Source organism: Chironomus tepperi, unplaced genomic scaffold, assembly GCF_022539635.2.
Source record: "Chironomus tepperi strain 1889 unplaced genomic scaffold, CSIRO-AGI_Ctep_v1 contig_335, whole genome shotgun sequence".
NCBI lineage: Eukaryota > Metazoa > Arthropoda > Insecta > Diptera > Chironomidae > Chironomus > Chironomus tepperi.
The window spans coordinates 1,350,671-1,368,001 of NW_027226457.1; the positions used below are offsets into that span (position 1 = coordinate 1,350,671).

Consider the following 17,331-nt stretch of genomic DNA (forward strand, 5'->3'; position numbering starts at 1 on the left):
TGACCTCTTTTAGCTCTTGATACTCAAACCTCTTCCCACAACTACCCAAAGGGTAAGCCCCTGATCTGCCATATCCCTAAACTATACTCAAGGTTTTATACAAGATACATACTTGGTATACTCAAATAAAGTATACAGACCCAGCCAACCCAACTTAGCCTGATTAAAATCTAATTCTCCATCCATCAAACCACCTCTGCTCATCCGTATAAAGATCTCAAAGTTTACGAAAACTCTCGCAACTTAACAATCATGAAAAAACGGATTGTATACCAAACAAACTCAGCAGAGCTTCCAAAAAAGTCCCCGAAATAAAATAAATTTACATTAAAAAATTGCTAAAAAATTGAAAAAGAAGCGGAAAGGAAGATAAAGAAATAAAAAATATGTCTATGCAAGTAAGCGGAAACGGAAAATGAGAAAAATTTTTTGTTTATCAATTTTCTCTTCTTCCTCTCATTTCCAGCCTCAAGCATCCTCTACGAGATAGCATACAGCCTCGAGTAGCATGACGAAGACAACTTTTTTAAGTATAATTTATGTGAGAGTGCATTTACCTTTAGGTCCCTATGTACTATGTTTTGAGCGTGACAATATTCTACGGCAGATAAAATTTGCCAAAATTTGTGTCTTGCAGCCCGCTCGTTCAGTCTACCATATTTTGCAATATAATCTAGATAATTGACATGAAAAGGATAAAATAAATGTTAAAAAAATTTCATTTTTTTTCGAGTGCGGATTAATGGAAATAAATTGAGAATTAAATTAGGAAGTTCAAAGAGTAGAAGGAACCGATAAATTTTCATGGATTTTTGATGTCACAGAAGCGATTAAAGATTTTTCGCTGTAAATATTCAAAGAATTTTTAATAGAAATTCAGCCCCAGCAATGCAGGATGACTATATAGTGGTTCTTGGTTGGTTTGTATTGAGCCTACAGGCTCTAACAGAGTATATGGATCTAAAAGTCCATTGTAGGCGTCTTTTGGAGTCAATAAACTACCACAGTCTTCAAGTTGACCACAAACCAACCAAGTCATCACTTCCAATGCCTGAATCATCAATATACTGCTCGGGCTTATTGAACTCTTCCCCAAAGCTCCCATAAATTCTCATTTTACTTCCTCAATCGCACATAAAATATTCTTTATTGCATTGCAATCTTCTCGCACTCGTCAGTGCCAGGATACAGCAAAGACATCAATTTAAAATTCATTGCTTATTCTATATTCAATATTCTGTTCTGCTATTTGCACATAAACCAATTTTATGGAGAAATCATGCATGAAAATGCAGTATGTAGACAATAAAGGAACTTAAAAATCATTGTGAAGGAATCAACAATTCTGCATTTTATTTCAACTTACCAAAAATTTCTCCTTGACTAGCATATTCACTGACAATGTAAATCATACTTTGACTTTCCATCACCTACAGCAACATGGAAATAGACAGAAAAGAAAAAAAATTATATATAAAAAAATCATGTCTGGTCGATGTCTGAATAACAACAAAATATGTAGCTTGTGTGAGAGACAAACGGAATGCCTTTGTTATCGTCATCAATCTGCATTTGTTTGGCACAAGTTCTAATATCAAATTCATCATGCATCATGCGATATTACAATTTTATTTTATTTTTATTCGTTGTCTTGCTGCTCTTAGGTTGGGTTTCGTTAGAATTTGTTGGATATGAAGTCATATATGAATTGGGGAGTGTTGGAATGTGACTAGTTAAGTCTTAAATCATTTTTGTACCAAATGACATAATTTGCTTGACATTAAAAGATTTTGTTAAAAATCCACTGACTATTTGCATTTAAATCCACATTTCTACCCAATTTACATCCAAGGGTCTCGACAATTGCATTTCTCCCATACTTCCATCCCATGTAGTCCATGTAAAATATGACGAATGATAAGAAGAATATAAGGAAGGAAGTATAATGTTGCATAATATAAAATGTGGAACTTTTGTTCTTATTAAGCATACAAGACTACATGCCATGAAGTCATATCTATGCATCATGTAGTATGACTTATGTTAGACAACATATTTTATGACTCAAATACATTATACTTAATAACATGAAATGCATTGTTTCGAGATGATTCGAGACTTGCTTTGTTTAAGGTTCTTTTCCAGCTGACACAGTTTCGATAGCACGAAAAATTTGATGATTTATTGCTGAAATTTGTTAGTTGTTGGATTTTTTTTGAGGCAGTAGGGTAATGAGCTTATACTTTATATTAACAATTTAGTTCCGCTTAATTTTCCATTGAAGCACAATAGCTTTATCAATTTCCACCTGCCACAATTGAATATCTGATTTTGTAACAATGAAATCATCATTTATCAATGAGCAAATCACGATAAAAATAAAATAAATAACGCAGCATTAAAAGTGGCTTATGTCCTCGATTTTTTATCGAATAATATTGTTCCAGTGACCTACAATTTATTTCTATAAATTTTATTATCTGCAAGTTTTAGCAAATATTTGAACAAACTTAATGCTTTCAAGAGTTCAAAGAAATTAGCACGTACAGCTCTTTTATGTGAAGCATAAAGCTCAAGATTTTATTGTTGTTTGTGACAATTCAAGTTTAAAGCTTGAAAATTGTCTCTTTTAACCCGAAAATTGAATTTATCTTACGATTTCCATTGTTTATGCAGTTAAAGTACTTAAATAAATGGGAATTTGATCTTACTTGCTTACTGGAACTGTATTTAAGTTGGTAAATAAGGATTTTGTGAAATTAAATTGACTTTTGCAAAATGTAAACAAAAATGAATGGTTGCTGCGTTTAACGAAAATGAACTTTCGTTAAATTTAACGAAGTCAATTCAAATTTCAAATATCCGTTACATTTCTATTTAAGAAATATGTTTAATACTTGAGTGCTTTTCCATCCATAATCAATACAATCATCACTCCATTCAATCATATCCTATATCTATAACATCAGCAATATCATTGCCAAGTAAGCAACTCCTCAAGACATGCAATCTAGTCTATTTCAATCTCAATATCTCATAAAGCAGTTCAATTCTTAAAAGCAATTGCATATCAAGTATTAAAAGCTCAATATATCTTAAAAATAAACACAATATGTGCTCAAAAGTCAATACTACTAAATGATTTAAAGAATGCCTTCAAATGCCGTCAAGTTCAAGGAGATTAGCAAGTACGTTACATTCGACATGTTCTTCTTCTTTTCATTTGTTTACAAATTCACAATCAAGGTCAAAATCATCTAGAGTGCAATTGTGTAATTGCTCTTCGATTTTTCTCTCTTTCTCTGTGCTGTCTATGTGCGTCACTAAAAATTCAATACAAAATCTCCGATAAGCGGACTGTGTCTCTTTTACAAAACAGTAATTCTCATTTACATTCATTCACATCATGTGAAAAGTGTGTGCTTGCGTGATCAGCAATCGATGTTATGGGCAATTGATTTTCCTTCTCGACTCTTTTTCATTCTCGATATGTTTATTTGTAATTTAAATGGAAATGTAGTCGTGATGTCTCATTCTTTATAAGCATCAATTGGAATAATTTGCATAATTTGTGTCTTGTTTTTTTCATCGTCTTCTTTATTTCCGTATCTTGTGGTGTATGTCACCTTTAATCTTTATGATATTGCATTTTGAAGTGGATTATTGTCATCAAATGTTTGGAGTTGACATGTTGAGGATTTGTTCAAGTCTCTTTTGTTTTATTGATATAAGCGGATTGTCTGTATATCATTAAAAGCACAGTAATGTGATTATAACTCATAAGTTAAGGAATAGTAAGTATTTGATTAAGTTTAGTCGAAGTGGATTGGGTGAGTTGTTACTTCAACTCAAGTAGTAGAAGAAGTAGAAGTAACTTGGTGTCGTGGTGGCTTCGTTCTTCCGGACTTAATCATTGCAAACACCGACCCAGCGATCATGAGTTCGAGACTCGGCCGGAGCAATTGTTCATCAAGTCCACGCATGTTTAGCAAACTTAGCTTCGGTTTAATCAAGATTCATTCTCTCATGCCTTATGGTCCACAAGACTGATGCAATATTCAAGAATTTATAGTAATACTAAGCAGGATGAAATCTTTTAATTACCCAAATGTGTTTTAGAACACGTTGCCGAATATTAACATTCTAATTTCAGAAACCAGTTTCATTTCCAATACCCGCATGCATAATCAGTTCCATTCGATCGAAAACCAGAATTAGAATGAAGCATAACCATTCGCAAAAAAGAAATCGTTGCTTCATATTTGCTGCATATAAAGTCACATTTTATGTCAGTTCAATAACTTTTTGATTATCACAAGGTTGCTTCATGTTGACAATTGAAATGACATTGAGAAGCATTTCTTTTGTTGTCACAGCTAACAAGGCAGGCATTAGCTAATCAATAAGAAGCTCCTTTACCATTGTATTTTCATTTTTTGAAAATCTTTCATTTGCAATTCATATGAGCAATACAGTCATTATTGCCAACAGTTTATATGAAGAGAAAGAACTGCTGCTATATTTATAGTTCTCGTCATTAATCATTGTGTCAGTTTAGGCTTTTGAATTTTTGAAGTGAAATATTGTGCAATAAATTTTAGGAGGAAGCTTTTATATTGTCACGATTGTTATGTTTCAAGTATGAACGTATGAACTTGGTTGAGGCTGAAATGTTACATGATGTGCTGTGTACAAATTGGTTCCGAGCTGCATAGCTTAATCACCAAGCTGCTGTGGGCAGCCTTTTTAACGTCACAGCACTCAAGTTGCCAAATACTGGCTTAATGCATAAGAACACTTTACATCCATAACGAGTCAATTCAATCTAGTAATTTCCAGCATATTAACACGGCTATTCAACTATGCATATAAAAATAAGAATGTAGGAAGAAGTTCGCAATGGAATTGAAGGTCATGTTCATGGTATCGTTGTCGTAAATATAGAAATGGCAATGAAAGAACAATTTCATGATAATGAAGTGAACGTTGTACTTCCGATTTACACAATTTTACGGCTTTTAAGCTTCTTCATATTTATAAGCCACTTCCTGTTCGTTGTGCCTTATGACTAACCTAAAGTTTCATAAATGCTTTGTGTAAATGTGTCACGATTTAATGGACAATGATGAAATTTAATACTTTTTCCTTTAAATTAATGAATTGTCATTTTTATGTCAAAATCAGAAAATGGAGATATGAGATGGACGAAGACAGACTAGGAATACTAAGTTGAAGCAAAATATGAGGTGCAATAAATCAACATGTAGACAGTTTTGAAAACGAGACAAGACTGCTAGTTGAATATTAAGTTGGAGTTTATAGCAATGTGGATGGGCAGGGCTGTAGTTGAGAGTGATGGAAGCGTTAGAAGCCATGTCCAAGAACTCTGCAACGCCTTGCCTCATCCCTGCTTATGGAGTTCATGAATTCGTGACCTAAGAATTGCGTGATTGCTGTGTTCTGGATTAAGAGAACCTTGAATGAAAGTTTAAGATTAAAACTTTTCCTTTCGACTAATTCGTGATAGTTTTGCGTTATTCGATGTATGCATTGTGACTTGAATGCCTAATCATATTAAGCTGTACATGAACAACAATCATCAAACCTAAAAATATTGCTTCTTTTTCAATTAAATTCAAAAACTTTTAACCAATTAAAATCCACTAATGAACTCAATTCATCTGATATTCAACATTTTCAATGAATGCTGCTTCCACTCCCACAGCCTCCACCTTCGAAATTCATTAATTCTTGAAAATCTTCTCACGTTGCAGTTTTCTTGTTCTTTATCAGTTCGCAATTGTCATTGTTCAAAAGCGAAAATCTCATTAAAATTGTGGAAGCGAATAAGTTAAGGAAAAGGAAGGAAGCAGTGACGATAAAAGCATGAAATGAGAAGAACGGAAAATAAATTAATGATTTATTGAATTCTTTATAATTTCGACTTCTTGTTGGGTTTATTTTAGGTACTTGAATTGTCATTTAAAGGGTAATGTTGCTGGATACGAGTCTACTTGTCAAGTTGATGCATAAAATAGAGTCCAAATAAGATGAAATACTACCAAAGGGGTGCTAAGCTATGCTAAACATACTTCGGGTTGTTAAACTACGCTAAAAAGTCTTCGAGGGTGTCAAACTATGCTTCAAATTCTCAAATTTCAAAAATTCGCTTTCTGTCCACGATCATCAATACATTTCTCACTGTTCCTTATTAAAAAGCAATAGAATGAAAAATGTCATGAGATGGAAAAAGGGAAACTGACGAAGAAATGGTCAAATTAAGCGCATTTCAATAAAAAAATTTAATTGGAATTGATTGATGAGTCGTTTCTTGGGCTTTTGAATCCAAGATCATTAATTCAGAAACGAAAGTTTAAATACGATTAAATTTACACCTTTCATGCAATCATTGAGTCTTTAAATGGACAAAATGATGAATGACTTGATGAAATAATCTTCGAGAATGTTCAACACAGAATGACTCCAATAATGATCTTAAATAATTGAATTCTGTATAGAATTACATTTCAACGTCTGCATCTCGGTAACAAGCAAATGATTCCAATTTTCATTTCAAGTATGATTCATTTTGTAAGTTTTTATGTAAATTGATTTAAATTCACTGCTTACATTTGAATTCCAATTTGCACCTTTTTGTGGTTGACACATAAAAGTCTCTGATAGCGAATTCACAGCGTTTCGAGCAAAACGTGACAATTGTCGAGTAATCTTGTTAAGGGCGTTTGACTTCATTCTAAAATTATCTAATCATTGTCAATAAGTTGAGCAAGTCAACCTTTAACAGTATTAAAGTTCACAAATCAGATAATTTGACAACTTCAAATGTCAAATGACTACTTATGTAAGAATAGACATGACTAACAATGCTATGTCAAATTAAATACCGTGTCTATAAATAATGTGACCTTGTAGATGTATGAAACAGAAGTTACTTTACGGCTAATTCGCAAAACGTTCTTACGTCAGACATTAAGGTTGAAATCAATAATGCAACATAATAGTAAGTGGATGTGTCATTTTATGTCGTGAATGATTAATGTTCAAGTAGGTAAACTCATCAAATTTAATTCCTAATATTGTAAACAGAAAGGGCAAAAGCTACTTTCGTTAAACTTAACGAATTAAAATTTGAATTGCAAATTTCCGTTAATTTTAAAAATAACCTTAATTGCAAATTATTAGCAAAAAAGTCGCAAATTACCCAAATATAAAGCATAAATCTGATAAACTTAATTCAGACAATTGATAACCTTAATTTATAGCCAACTAAGTGCTATAATTATTCAACCACATCAACCAAAAAAATATTATACTTCCCTAAACGAACCGTGACTGTTTGCGATCACCCAATTACCTTTTCAAATTATATGCATGAGTTGACACCTAAACACCTCAACATTTTTTGTTATTTTTAATTTTTTAAGCCGCGTACGCGAATCAATGATAAAATCGTTACGATTTATGCATAAAAAATTACTCATGGAAAGTAAACGAAGATTCCAAAATTTAATTCCATTTCAATTAAATGATCAACAGGTTGTTGAAAAATTAGAAATTAATATGCAAATTACGTTGATTACAGCGTAATACCGCAAAAACCATTAACGCGGTCAACACATAAACACGTGCGTCTAACGATTTCTTTGCATTTACTTTCGAAACTTGTTATTCAACAATGAAAATGTCAATGTTCATAGAAGGTGGCAGGCGGTAATGGAATAAAAAGAAATCCCCGAAAATCTCTTAAAAGCAAAACAAAATCGTAAAAAGTATCAGCATGTGATCCAAAATGTGCGACTTTTTACATCAACAAAAGATTTTCCTTTATGTCTTATTGAGTAACATTTCAAGATCAGCGAATTTCTCGAATGAAGGATGAAATGAACATAAAATATTTTTGCAATTGAGGTTTATAGCGTGTTTTGGTGCCAAGATCAATATGAAAGTGGTTAAATGTTTATTTGGAGAAATTTATTATCAATCTAGCATGCTTAGACATCGATATTGAAAGAATGAACATTGAGAAACAGAGTTGTTGATCATAATTGAGCCTGTCAACCCTAACATTTAAGATTCTAATCCCAAGATCCACTAGTTCAATCACTCCCTGTACAATAACATTAACCGCATCACCTAAAATCCCCATAAATAAACCATCAAACCAGAAGACATTTAACCACAACAAACAGTTCCAGCATCTTTAAAATCAAAGCTTAACAAGAAAATCCCATTCAACTTTCGAATTTCAATTGTTTTTTCTTCCAATTCCATTTCACGGAAAATAAATTTTTGCATATTTTGAGCATTAAGGAAGACAACGAAGAGACGAAATCATCATTTCCTGACTTGTGAGAAAACAAATTCTTCGATTGCAATAGAAAAACTTTTTTTTTTCTCTTCCTTATTTTTATTTTCACTCGTTATTCTTATGTAGGTCAGTAGCAATGTCTGTAGAGTAGTCACGTACAAATTGAATGCAAATTTTAAAATGTAGAATTGGAACTTTGAAGTTTTAATGGGAATTTAATGGCATACAGATTATGCATAAACAATTTTTAATACTAAAGCAAACATTTCCCTTGACTGTCGTCTAATCAATGACTTGTCATAAACTCAAAAGTTTTCAAAGTCAGATTATTATTGATTGTATTTGTTCTTGTTAATCCACATATCAGAAATAAGAAATTTTATATGAACTTCTGACTGTTGTGAACTCAATTGATATATTTGTTGGAACTAAAGTATTGATATGTGTTGATGCAATATGTTTGGATGAAGTTTTGTCGAATTTATAGATTGCTGAATGTTATTGGCTTGATATTGTCGGAACTATTGATTATTCTCAGAATTACCTGTGATACGAGTTGACTACGATTGATTTTGAAGACTTAAATTATTATGTTGATAGATCCATTCAATTTATTGAATTTTAAATCGCAGTAATCAGCAAATTCAATTTAAAACTGGTTTTAAGTAAACAAAAATTACTTTCGTTAAACTTAACGAATCAAATTTGAATTTTAAATGACCGTTATTTTCTAATTAAATACAATTTTCAAAGTTTGCATCCATTACTGGAAGTTCTAATTCAAAATTAATTCCACATTATTGATTGCCAATTAGCAATCCAGTTATCGATGCTAATTACTAAATTCTACAAATCACATGATTAAGGTATTTAAACTCACGTTGAAAATCGCATGCATTAATCCATTTGCATCACGAATCGTAATGTGTTCATCAGACTGAATCATACTGTACACATATTTCTAGGAAATGATATTTTCCGATGCATTTCCAAAATGAAACTCGATACTTTTTCACACATCTGCATTAATAACAATAATATTTACGTAGATGCTCGTTGCAAAATGTGAATGATTTATGGGTTATAGTTTCATAAGCTGTTGAGTGGATAAATTATTTAAATGTCTCAGATATTCTGAAATGAGCACTTTGAACTGTCAAATGTGCTTGTTTGCGTCATAGCTTAATTTCCCACATTTGAGAAAAAATCTCAAAAATTCAGGAAGAAAACTTTCTCAAGCTTCATTTTCCATTTTTTCTTGGCAATAAATAATATTAATCCTCATCCTTATTATCTTCCATCTTTCGCTTCCCTTTTTCTATTTTTAAATTGTGAATTCTATCTGGATATAAGGATAAAAAATTCGTATTATTACCTCATGGGGAACTATTTCATTACTCATTTAGAACTTCACATCATATGGATGTGAACGTAGTCATCATATTAATTTCTTAATTTTCCGCTTCAATTGACATTGAATGTAGATCGAATATTTTATGAGATTTGTGATTCGTCATGTGGAAAACATGATCTAAAAATTGAGTTATAAATTTTTTACATAAGCATCACTTATGGAATATGTAGTATGAAATGACCAAAAGAAGCTGATTAAATGGGAAAAAATCGATAGTTTTGAGAAGCATGAAGGTTGTGATGATAGCAAAATTAAGAAGCTTATTTTGATGGGAAGGTTGACTTAATAATTTATATTTTAACGTCAATTTTGAAGACTAAGGGGTGTGAAACTATCCAATTTTGAATTTTTTAGAATTAGCCAGTCCAAGCACTAAAGGGTACAAAACTACGCAATCCATAGTTTCAAGGGTGTGAAACTATGCAATCCATTTAAATTACATCTAGTATTCTATGCAATTTTGACTTCAAAAGGAAAAAAAAACTCCTAATATTCGTATTTTAAAGATATGAAACTACGCATACCCAACACTACTATTAGTCTGACTGCAAATGACGCCAATGTTTACCGATGATTCATGAAATTTTTTCCATATCATACCACTTGTTCTACCTTCAAAATCGACCTCAATTCTTTCCCTATGAATAAGTGTAAATAGTCGAGTAATGATTGTTTATATCAACTGGAAATTACTTTTAATAGCACGACAGACATATGGTTGACATTCACATTCTACGTCAATTGTTCAAGTGCTTACAAGTACAATTTCACGCTCGATATTTTCACAATATTTACATATGCCATTTATTATAATTCTTTATGAAATTAAATTTCTCATTTTTTTTAAGTATGAAGCCATACAAATTAGGAGCCCTAGAGCTCAGCTTCAATATTTACACTGTTTCGAGCACGAGTCGTGTTTTCCATAATTTATTAAAAATGATAAAATGAAAATAAAGATTAATAATACAAACACAGTGAAAAACTGGCATTGCCGTTTGACGTCAATTGAAAAATGTTGTAAAAAAAATTTTTCTCGCTCCGTCGTGTCTCTCACACAGACACACACAAGCTTAATATCAATTCACTTAATGTACATATCTTGTGATAAATTATCTTACCTGATACAATTTTATTATGTGCGGATGATCCAAGCGCTTCATTATTTCAACTTCACGATATACTTTCTGTAGATTACCGGCATCTAGTTGTGTTTTGTCTATTATTTTAATAGCAACCTGAAAATAGAATGAGAATAATTGAAATTCAAATCATTAAAATTGGTTCTTTTGAAATTCAGATTGTATTGTTATGCAAACAAGTCGTTCATTTTTATTCAGACATTCAGACTACCCAGCATTTATAAATGAAATATGTACAGCTTACAGGAGGAACAACGAAAATTTTAAGTGAATTTATGACAAAAATGACGTCCAAAAATTTCCATTCATTAAAATTCTGATCTGAATTGTGCGATAAAACATTTACGTAATAAAAAATCAATAAATTCTTCTTCTTTTTATCATCATTTGCGGTTTTACTATCTAATGTGATAAGAATTTCAAATATTTTGACGCCAAGGTTACGAAGTAGCCTTGTGACAATCAAAACATTGCAATTATTTGTTGATATCGTTAAATAAATTGATATGTTTACAATTTTGAGTTTTCTGAAATTTCGATTTTCGAAATTCGAAACAAGATTGTCCGAAAATTTTCGAAATTAGATTGAAAATTCGAAAATTTCGAAAATTGTTCAAAAAATTCGAAATTTACTTTAAAATTCGAAAATTTGTTCGAAAAATTCGAAAATATATCAAAGCATACTAAAATTGTTCGAAAAATTAAATTTGTTTATTTTTAAACAAAGCAAGCGAATAACATCAAAAAATAAATTTAAACAAGCCTTGAAGCAATCCTTAGGTTCTTTGATGACTTGATGAGCGAAAAAAAAGTTGTAAATTTTCTTCTGAATATTTTTATTTCTTTTTTGTCGAAACTTTTTCTTCTGCTTCAAATTTTCCTAGCCAATTGTTAATAGAGGTTAATCGCTTTAGAAACTGGAATTACCAGCTTGAAAGTTGTAAGATTTACAGCCATAAAAATTGTGAATCACACTGAATTTAAAAGTTTTTCCATCTTTAAAGCATTCTTTGTCTCAAAATTTCCCTAAAATCTTCGCATCGCCTTCAATTTAATTTCTCAGAAAAAAACAATAAACCCCAAGAGTAACTTTTACGATATTTTTTGGAGCTGAATTTCGCACGATTTAATTCGACGAAACTTTTTTTATGAGCAACAACAGGAAAACTTTTGTTTTGCTTCCAAAGCTGTAAAAGCTTTTTGGGAACTTTCTGATATTATTTCAGCGATAGAGTTTTATCCTCGAAAATTGAAAGCTTTCAGTTCCTCTAATGAAGATTTAAAAGTTTTTTATGAGTTGTGACATACATTAAATGCGTATGAGACATTAAATTATTTAGTTGGATGTCTGTTTAGAACAATTATAATAAATTTTAGTCTGGCTGATGACATGGATGAAAAGAAACTCGAGTATTTAGTGTCGTGACGACTGTGACTGAATTTCCAAAAAATAATAAAAAAATCTCACCCAATTTTATACCCAATAAATCATAAATTTTTAAGGAACCCACATTCAGCTATTCCTACAATCAATTTATTATTATTAATGGCATTTCTATTCGTTCTAGATATATACCCATAAAGGTTGAATAAACTCATTTTGTTTATTTTGTGCTTCCAAACATTTGTCATTCAGTTCACACAAAAGTATAAAAATTTTGAATGCAAAAAGTTTCATTCCGTTTAGCAAATCTAAATATTTGTTTTTTCTTCTTCATATTTTTCAGCAGTCACATATGGCTATTCCAAATGGTTACGAGATGTGAACGAGGAGAATTCACGATGAATATTGTTGAGTACGGAAAGACAGAAAAGTCTTAATATTAATTTCGAAAATTCTTTTTCGAATTCATGTTCGAAAATGTCCACCTCGAGACTTTGATCTTCAATATTGCTTTAATTTGTTGCTCGTTTACTGTTTAAATGGGTTTAAACTGTAAATCAAGTGTGAGCAAACGTAAAAACATCAATTTTTGAATGCATAGACAGTCTAGATGGCTTAAAATATTCAAAATTTTATAATTTTTGTAAACAAATCATCTTAAAAGTACCGAAAAGTTTGAAATTTTTGAAGAATAACGGTCATTTTGTTATTTTTGTGAATTCTTAAATTAAAACATACTTAATGAAATTTCGAAGAGAAAAAGTAATGAAAATTCATAAATTTTATCAACCCACAGGCATAGTTAAGCCATAAAAGTTTCACTTTCAACTATTTCACTTGTGTTGACAGCAAATAATTACGATTATTACAAAATATGTATCAGATGAGAGCAGCTTTTGCTATCACAAGTGAATTTAAAGGGTAGCAAATGATAGTAGCACGTTAAACATACATAAACATTTTCTCATTAATGTAGCATTTTCATGCCATTTGTGATAGTAATCTGCTCACGATTTTATAAAAGAGTGAACAATTTTTCGTTTAGACAGCAGAATCAAATTCGATTAAACACGTGCTTGAAATGCTCAAAGAAAGTATTTTTTGTGTAAAGATACAGCAGCAGTTAATTAATAGACAATTAAGATGAAAATTTCTGTTTCTAGTTGAATTGAATTAGTAAATTGGAAGAAGTTCAAAGACTTGATATTGTCAGAATTTGAAAATTTCTTTTAATATTTTCAATAAATTTTCCGATAAAATCTTCAAAATTCTCTCAATTTGACTTTAATTGGCAATAATAAAATCGTCTCTAATGAGAAAAATTTCAATTTTAGTGCCACTGAATTTTAATGTAGCTCGCTAAATTTCATTTAATTGATCGCCATTAATCCTTTTTTTTGTTCCTCTCGCCATTTCCCTTTAGGACGGGTAAAAAAGGCAATTAATGGAGGAATAAATTTTGTCTTGAACTATAAAATCGTTTATATCATGTCATAATTAATGTAAGGTAATTAAGGAGAATTATTTTATTAGTTGAAGATTTTAGAAAGAACTTTTAGAGACAAATGTGGGCAAGTAAGTCTAGAACAGTAGTGGGCAACCTTGAGGGTTGTATGAATCACAACATTTTGGGTTTGGTAAGTTGTGGCAATAGAATCATTTTGAATGCATGCTGTTAAATTCTTGAAATAAAATATTCAGTATGTATTTATTTTAACCTTTTCATTTCCACGAAAAATGCAAAATTCACCTTCAAAAGTCATCCTATAAATAAAAAATCCTTCTCAGAAGAAATGTCAATATTTGTGATGTAGATTCAAGCTTATTTTTAGTCTGTTTCTACCTCGATAAAATTATCATTTATTATCATTTTAAACAAATCATCAGATTTTTATATAGCATCAATAATTTTGTTATCATATTTATTGCCACGACTGTATGTCAGCACTTGAAATTTAAACTTAATGCGCACTTAAAATTGAAACATCTAAGTAAATATCCTTTCACAAGTAAATAAATATTCAATATATCGCACTTGTTATTTCTTATTTTAAAGTTGTGGATGGAATGCTTGATGAGTGGGATGTATCAAGGGAGCTGAGGCAGGGGAGTAGCTAGAAGCTTGTTCATATCTTCACCCAGAATACGCTACTGAGCTTTGTTGATATCAAATATCAGACACACGAACAAGTCCAGTTGGAATTATAGACACTATTGTTAGTAACTCTATCCCTTCTAAGAAGGATATCTCCCTCTTTAATCCCCACCTATTGTCTACACGTCTGCTCCCAAACTTAAAATTCAAGACAAAATTCCTTCCAGCTCCCAAATTCATCTGCTGTTATTGAATAAGAAAAAAAAACGTATTTTCATTCCTTTTGTTTATGTTCCCATTCATGATAATAAAAATCGTGTGAATTGTAAAGATCTTCTTCTTTTCAATCGATTGACGCAAGTACGGGGTGATAAATTCAATTAATTTCAATTTAAAAAAGTCGATTAGTTGTACTTGAAAATTGATTGACTTTTTTCCTGGAAGTTCCGCTATCACAAACACGTACTAATTTTAAATTAGATGCAATATTGTTCCTATCTTTATTGTAGGGAATTTTCCAACTTCAAAACCTATTTTTGGCATGCAAGCATCACATGCGTTCATCTAGCTGAACGCTTCACCTTGAAGAAAATCAAAAATTGAACTTTGATACGACCAAAGTCAGTCATTCCTTCGCAACAAAGTTCTCCAGTGCTATTTACTTCGGTAAATATTGAGCGTAGCTTTATAGTACACATGTGCGTGCTTAAGTAAACATTGAGTTTCTAGACATTTACGGCTAGAAGCTAATGCAGCAGTAATTGTAGAATTGATTGGGCCACTCAATCATTTAATTTATGATTTGAGGCCTTAATTCATTAACAAATATAATCCGTGGTTATCACGTTAATTAGTGTGATGATATCAATGATTTATGGAATACTGATTGAAAGTTTAAGAGGCGATTTTATAGTTTTCTACTTAACTGAGTAATCTGCTGAGTGATTTTCAATGTTTTGTGATGAAATTAGGAATTTATCAAGCTATTACTCAACTAGTGTATGAAAATTCTATTAATTGCGATATTTATGCTCAAAAACAAAACTAAAGGGTTTGAAACTATGAAAAACTCAAAAGACAAGGGGCTTGAAACTATCAAAATCTGATTTGAATTTCAAATATCCGTTAAATCATAATTATCATTCAAATGTAAGAATTCCAAAGTTCTTACATGAATATTTCATACGTAAGACATATCTAGACTTTATTATCTTAAATAATGACATTGCAGTCCAAAAAGCACAAGTCATCGAGATAAGACAATATCAACTAAATTATCAATTTACGTAAAACGTGGAACACTCATTTTAATCAGCCTCAAAATTTGACATAAATAATTTTTTAAATTATCGTAACACGATATCAGCTTTTGTTCTTTACTGTATGTCTTATCAGGGATAAAAAGTCGAGAATTTTCGCGTAAACATTGAAACTGCACGCTTTCTTGTTTTTGACGTCAATCGACGAAATTTTAATTTGTCTGATTGTTTTAAAATAAATTGAAGTTTTTGCGAGTAAACAGATGAAAATTCCTTTAATAAATTGCTCAATTTGGATAGTTATGGATTAAAATAATTGACGTCATGTTATCTAAATCAGTAATTTCATTCCATTCAATGTCTTAATTCGTTAATGGTCAACGCAATTTCGATAATTACTTTGGGGTTGAGTTAAATTAATTTTTGTTGACTTATCAGTTTAATTATGATTGACAAATTACCTTTTGTGAACGTAATTTTCCTAATTGACGGTTTTAATGGAAATTAAAGTTAAAGAAAAAATATTTTTAGAAAGGATTTACTTAAAATTAGCTCAGTTTCCTTGAATAAATCATATCCAAAATATTAGTTTCCATGACCTAACCTCACTCTTTAAAATGAAACATTTCTTGCCTCATTAATGACACGACGTTCTTCAAACATACTATAAAGTTCGTTTACTTTATAAATTACTTCTGTCCTTTCAATTTTTCATCTTTTTGCCTTGACATTTCAACCTCGTGCATATTTTTCTCGCTCTTTTTTTATTGGGGTTCATGATATAAAAAATTCAATTTACCTTCGCTATTTTCGTCATCAAAAGCACATTTGCAAATTACACCAATTTAGCATGAATTTTTTATGTTTATTGAGTTTTTTGTGGACTGAATCGTAATGAAGGGCTGCTTCTGAATTCTAGTTTTAATAATGTTAATTTTCATTGTTATGAAAATATTTTAAAATCAATATTTGAATGCTATTTAAGTTTGTTGAGTTCTAACTTTGAGTTTTCGACTTCAATTTCGAAATTCAAATTTCGAATATCGAAATTCAAGATCAATTTTCGAAGTTCAAATTCAACTTTCGAAATTCAAATTCAACTTTCGAAATTCAATTTTAAGTTTTGAAATTCAAGCTCAATTCAAATTTTGCATCAGCTCTTCAAACCAATTGTACCCCAAACAAAACTCACAACTTTACTAATTCATTGGACATTGAGCAAGGTCATTGTTGAAAAATAAATTTCTCATTTTTTTCAATTATCGATTTCTGTCGTAAGTCGACTTTGAGCTTTCTTTTTAACTTTTTCCACGGACATTTATTGATTGTACAGTTTGCCACACATTTGCTGTCCCACTCTATCCATTCATCAAAATAGCTAAGACGAATGGAAAGGTAACGTGGATAAAAATCATAAAAATAAATCGACACCAAAAGAAATGTCCATTGACGTCATTGAAAATGAATCAATTTCTATTTAGTCACTTTCTTTTTGGCATAAAAAGGAATTAGATTTCATTTTGGTGCTGAAAAGTCGGTTTTGTGAAGGGGAAAAGGAATTTCTGAAGAATTTGCTGCTAAAAATAATCGTAAAAATCCTATTATGAGTATTACCATTAATGGGTCGTTACTATTGCACCTTTTTGGGGTGGAAGTAATGCTGACAATGTAGGAATAATTCGCACCAATCTAGTAAATATTGAATAAT

At 30.9% G+C, this 17,331-nt stretch overlaps 1 protein-coding gene and 1 long non-coding RNA gene across 2 annotated transcripts in view; one reads left to right on the top strand and one right to left on the bottom strand.

The window, feature by feature from the left end:
- Sik2 (Salt-inducible kinase 2) overlaps positions 1–17,331 on the bottom strand; it is an 85,471-nt gene that overhangs the window by 28,938 nt on the left and 39,202 nt on the right. Inside the window, exons 3-5 of the mRNA XM_070644213.1 lie at positions 10,865–10,981; positions 1,367–1,430; positions 558–673 (exon numbers count right to left, since the gene is read on the bottom strand). Of these exons, the coding sequence (XP_070500314.1) occupies positions 558–673; positions 1,367–1,430; positions 10,865–10,981 (297 nt within the window). The remainder of the gene's footprint in view (positions 1–557; positions 674–1,366; positions 1,431–10,864; positions 10,982–17,331) is intronic.
- Positions 175–674, top strand: LOC139093480 (uncharacterized). Its single transcript, XR_011544696.1, has 2 exons — positions 175–398; positions 467–674. It is a non-coding gene; the product is annotated as an uncharacterized lncRNA (long non-coding RNA).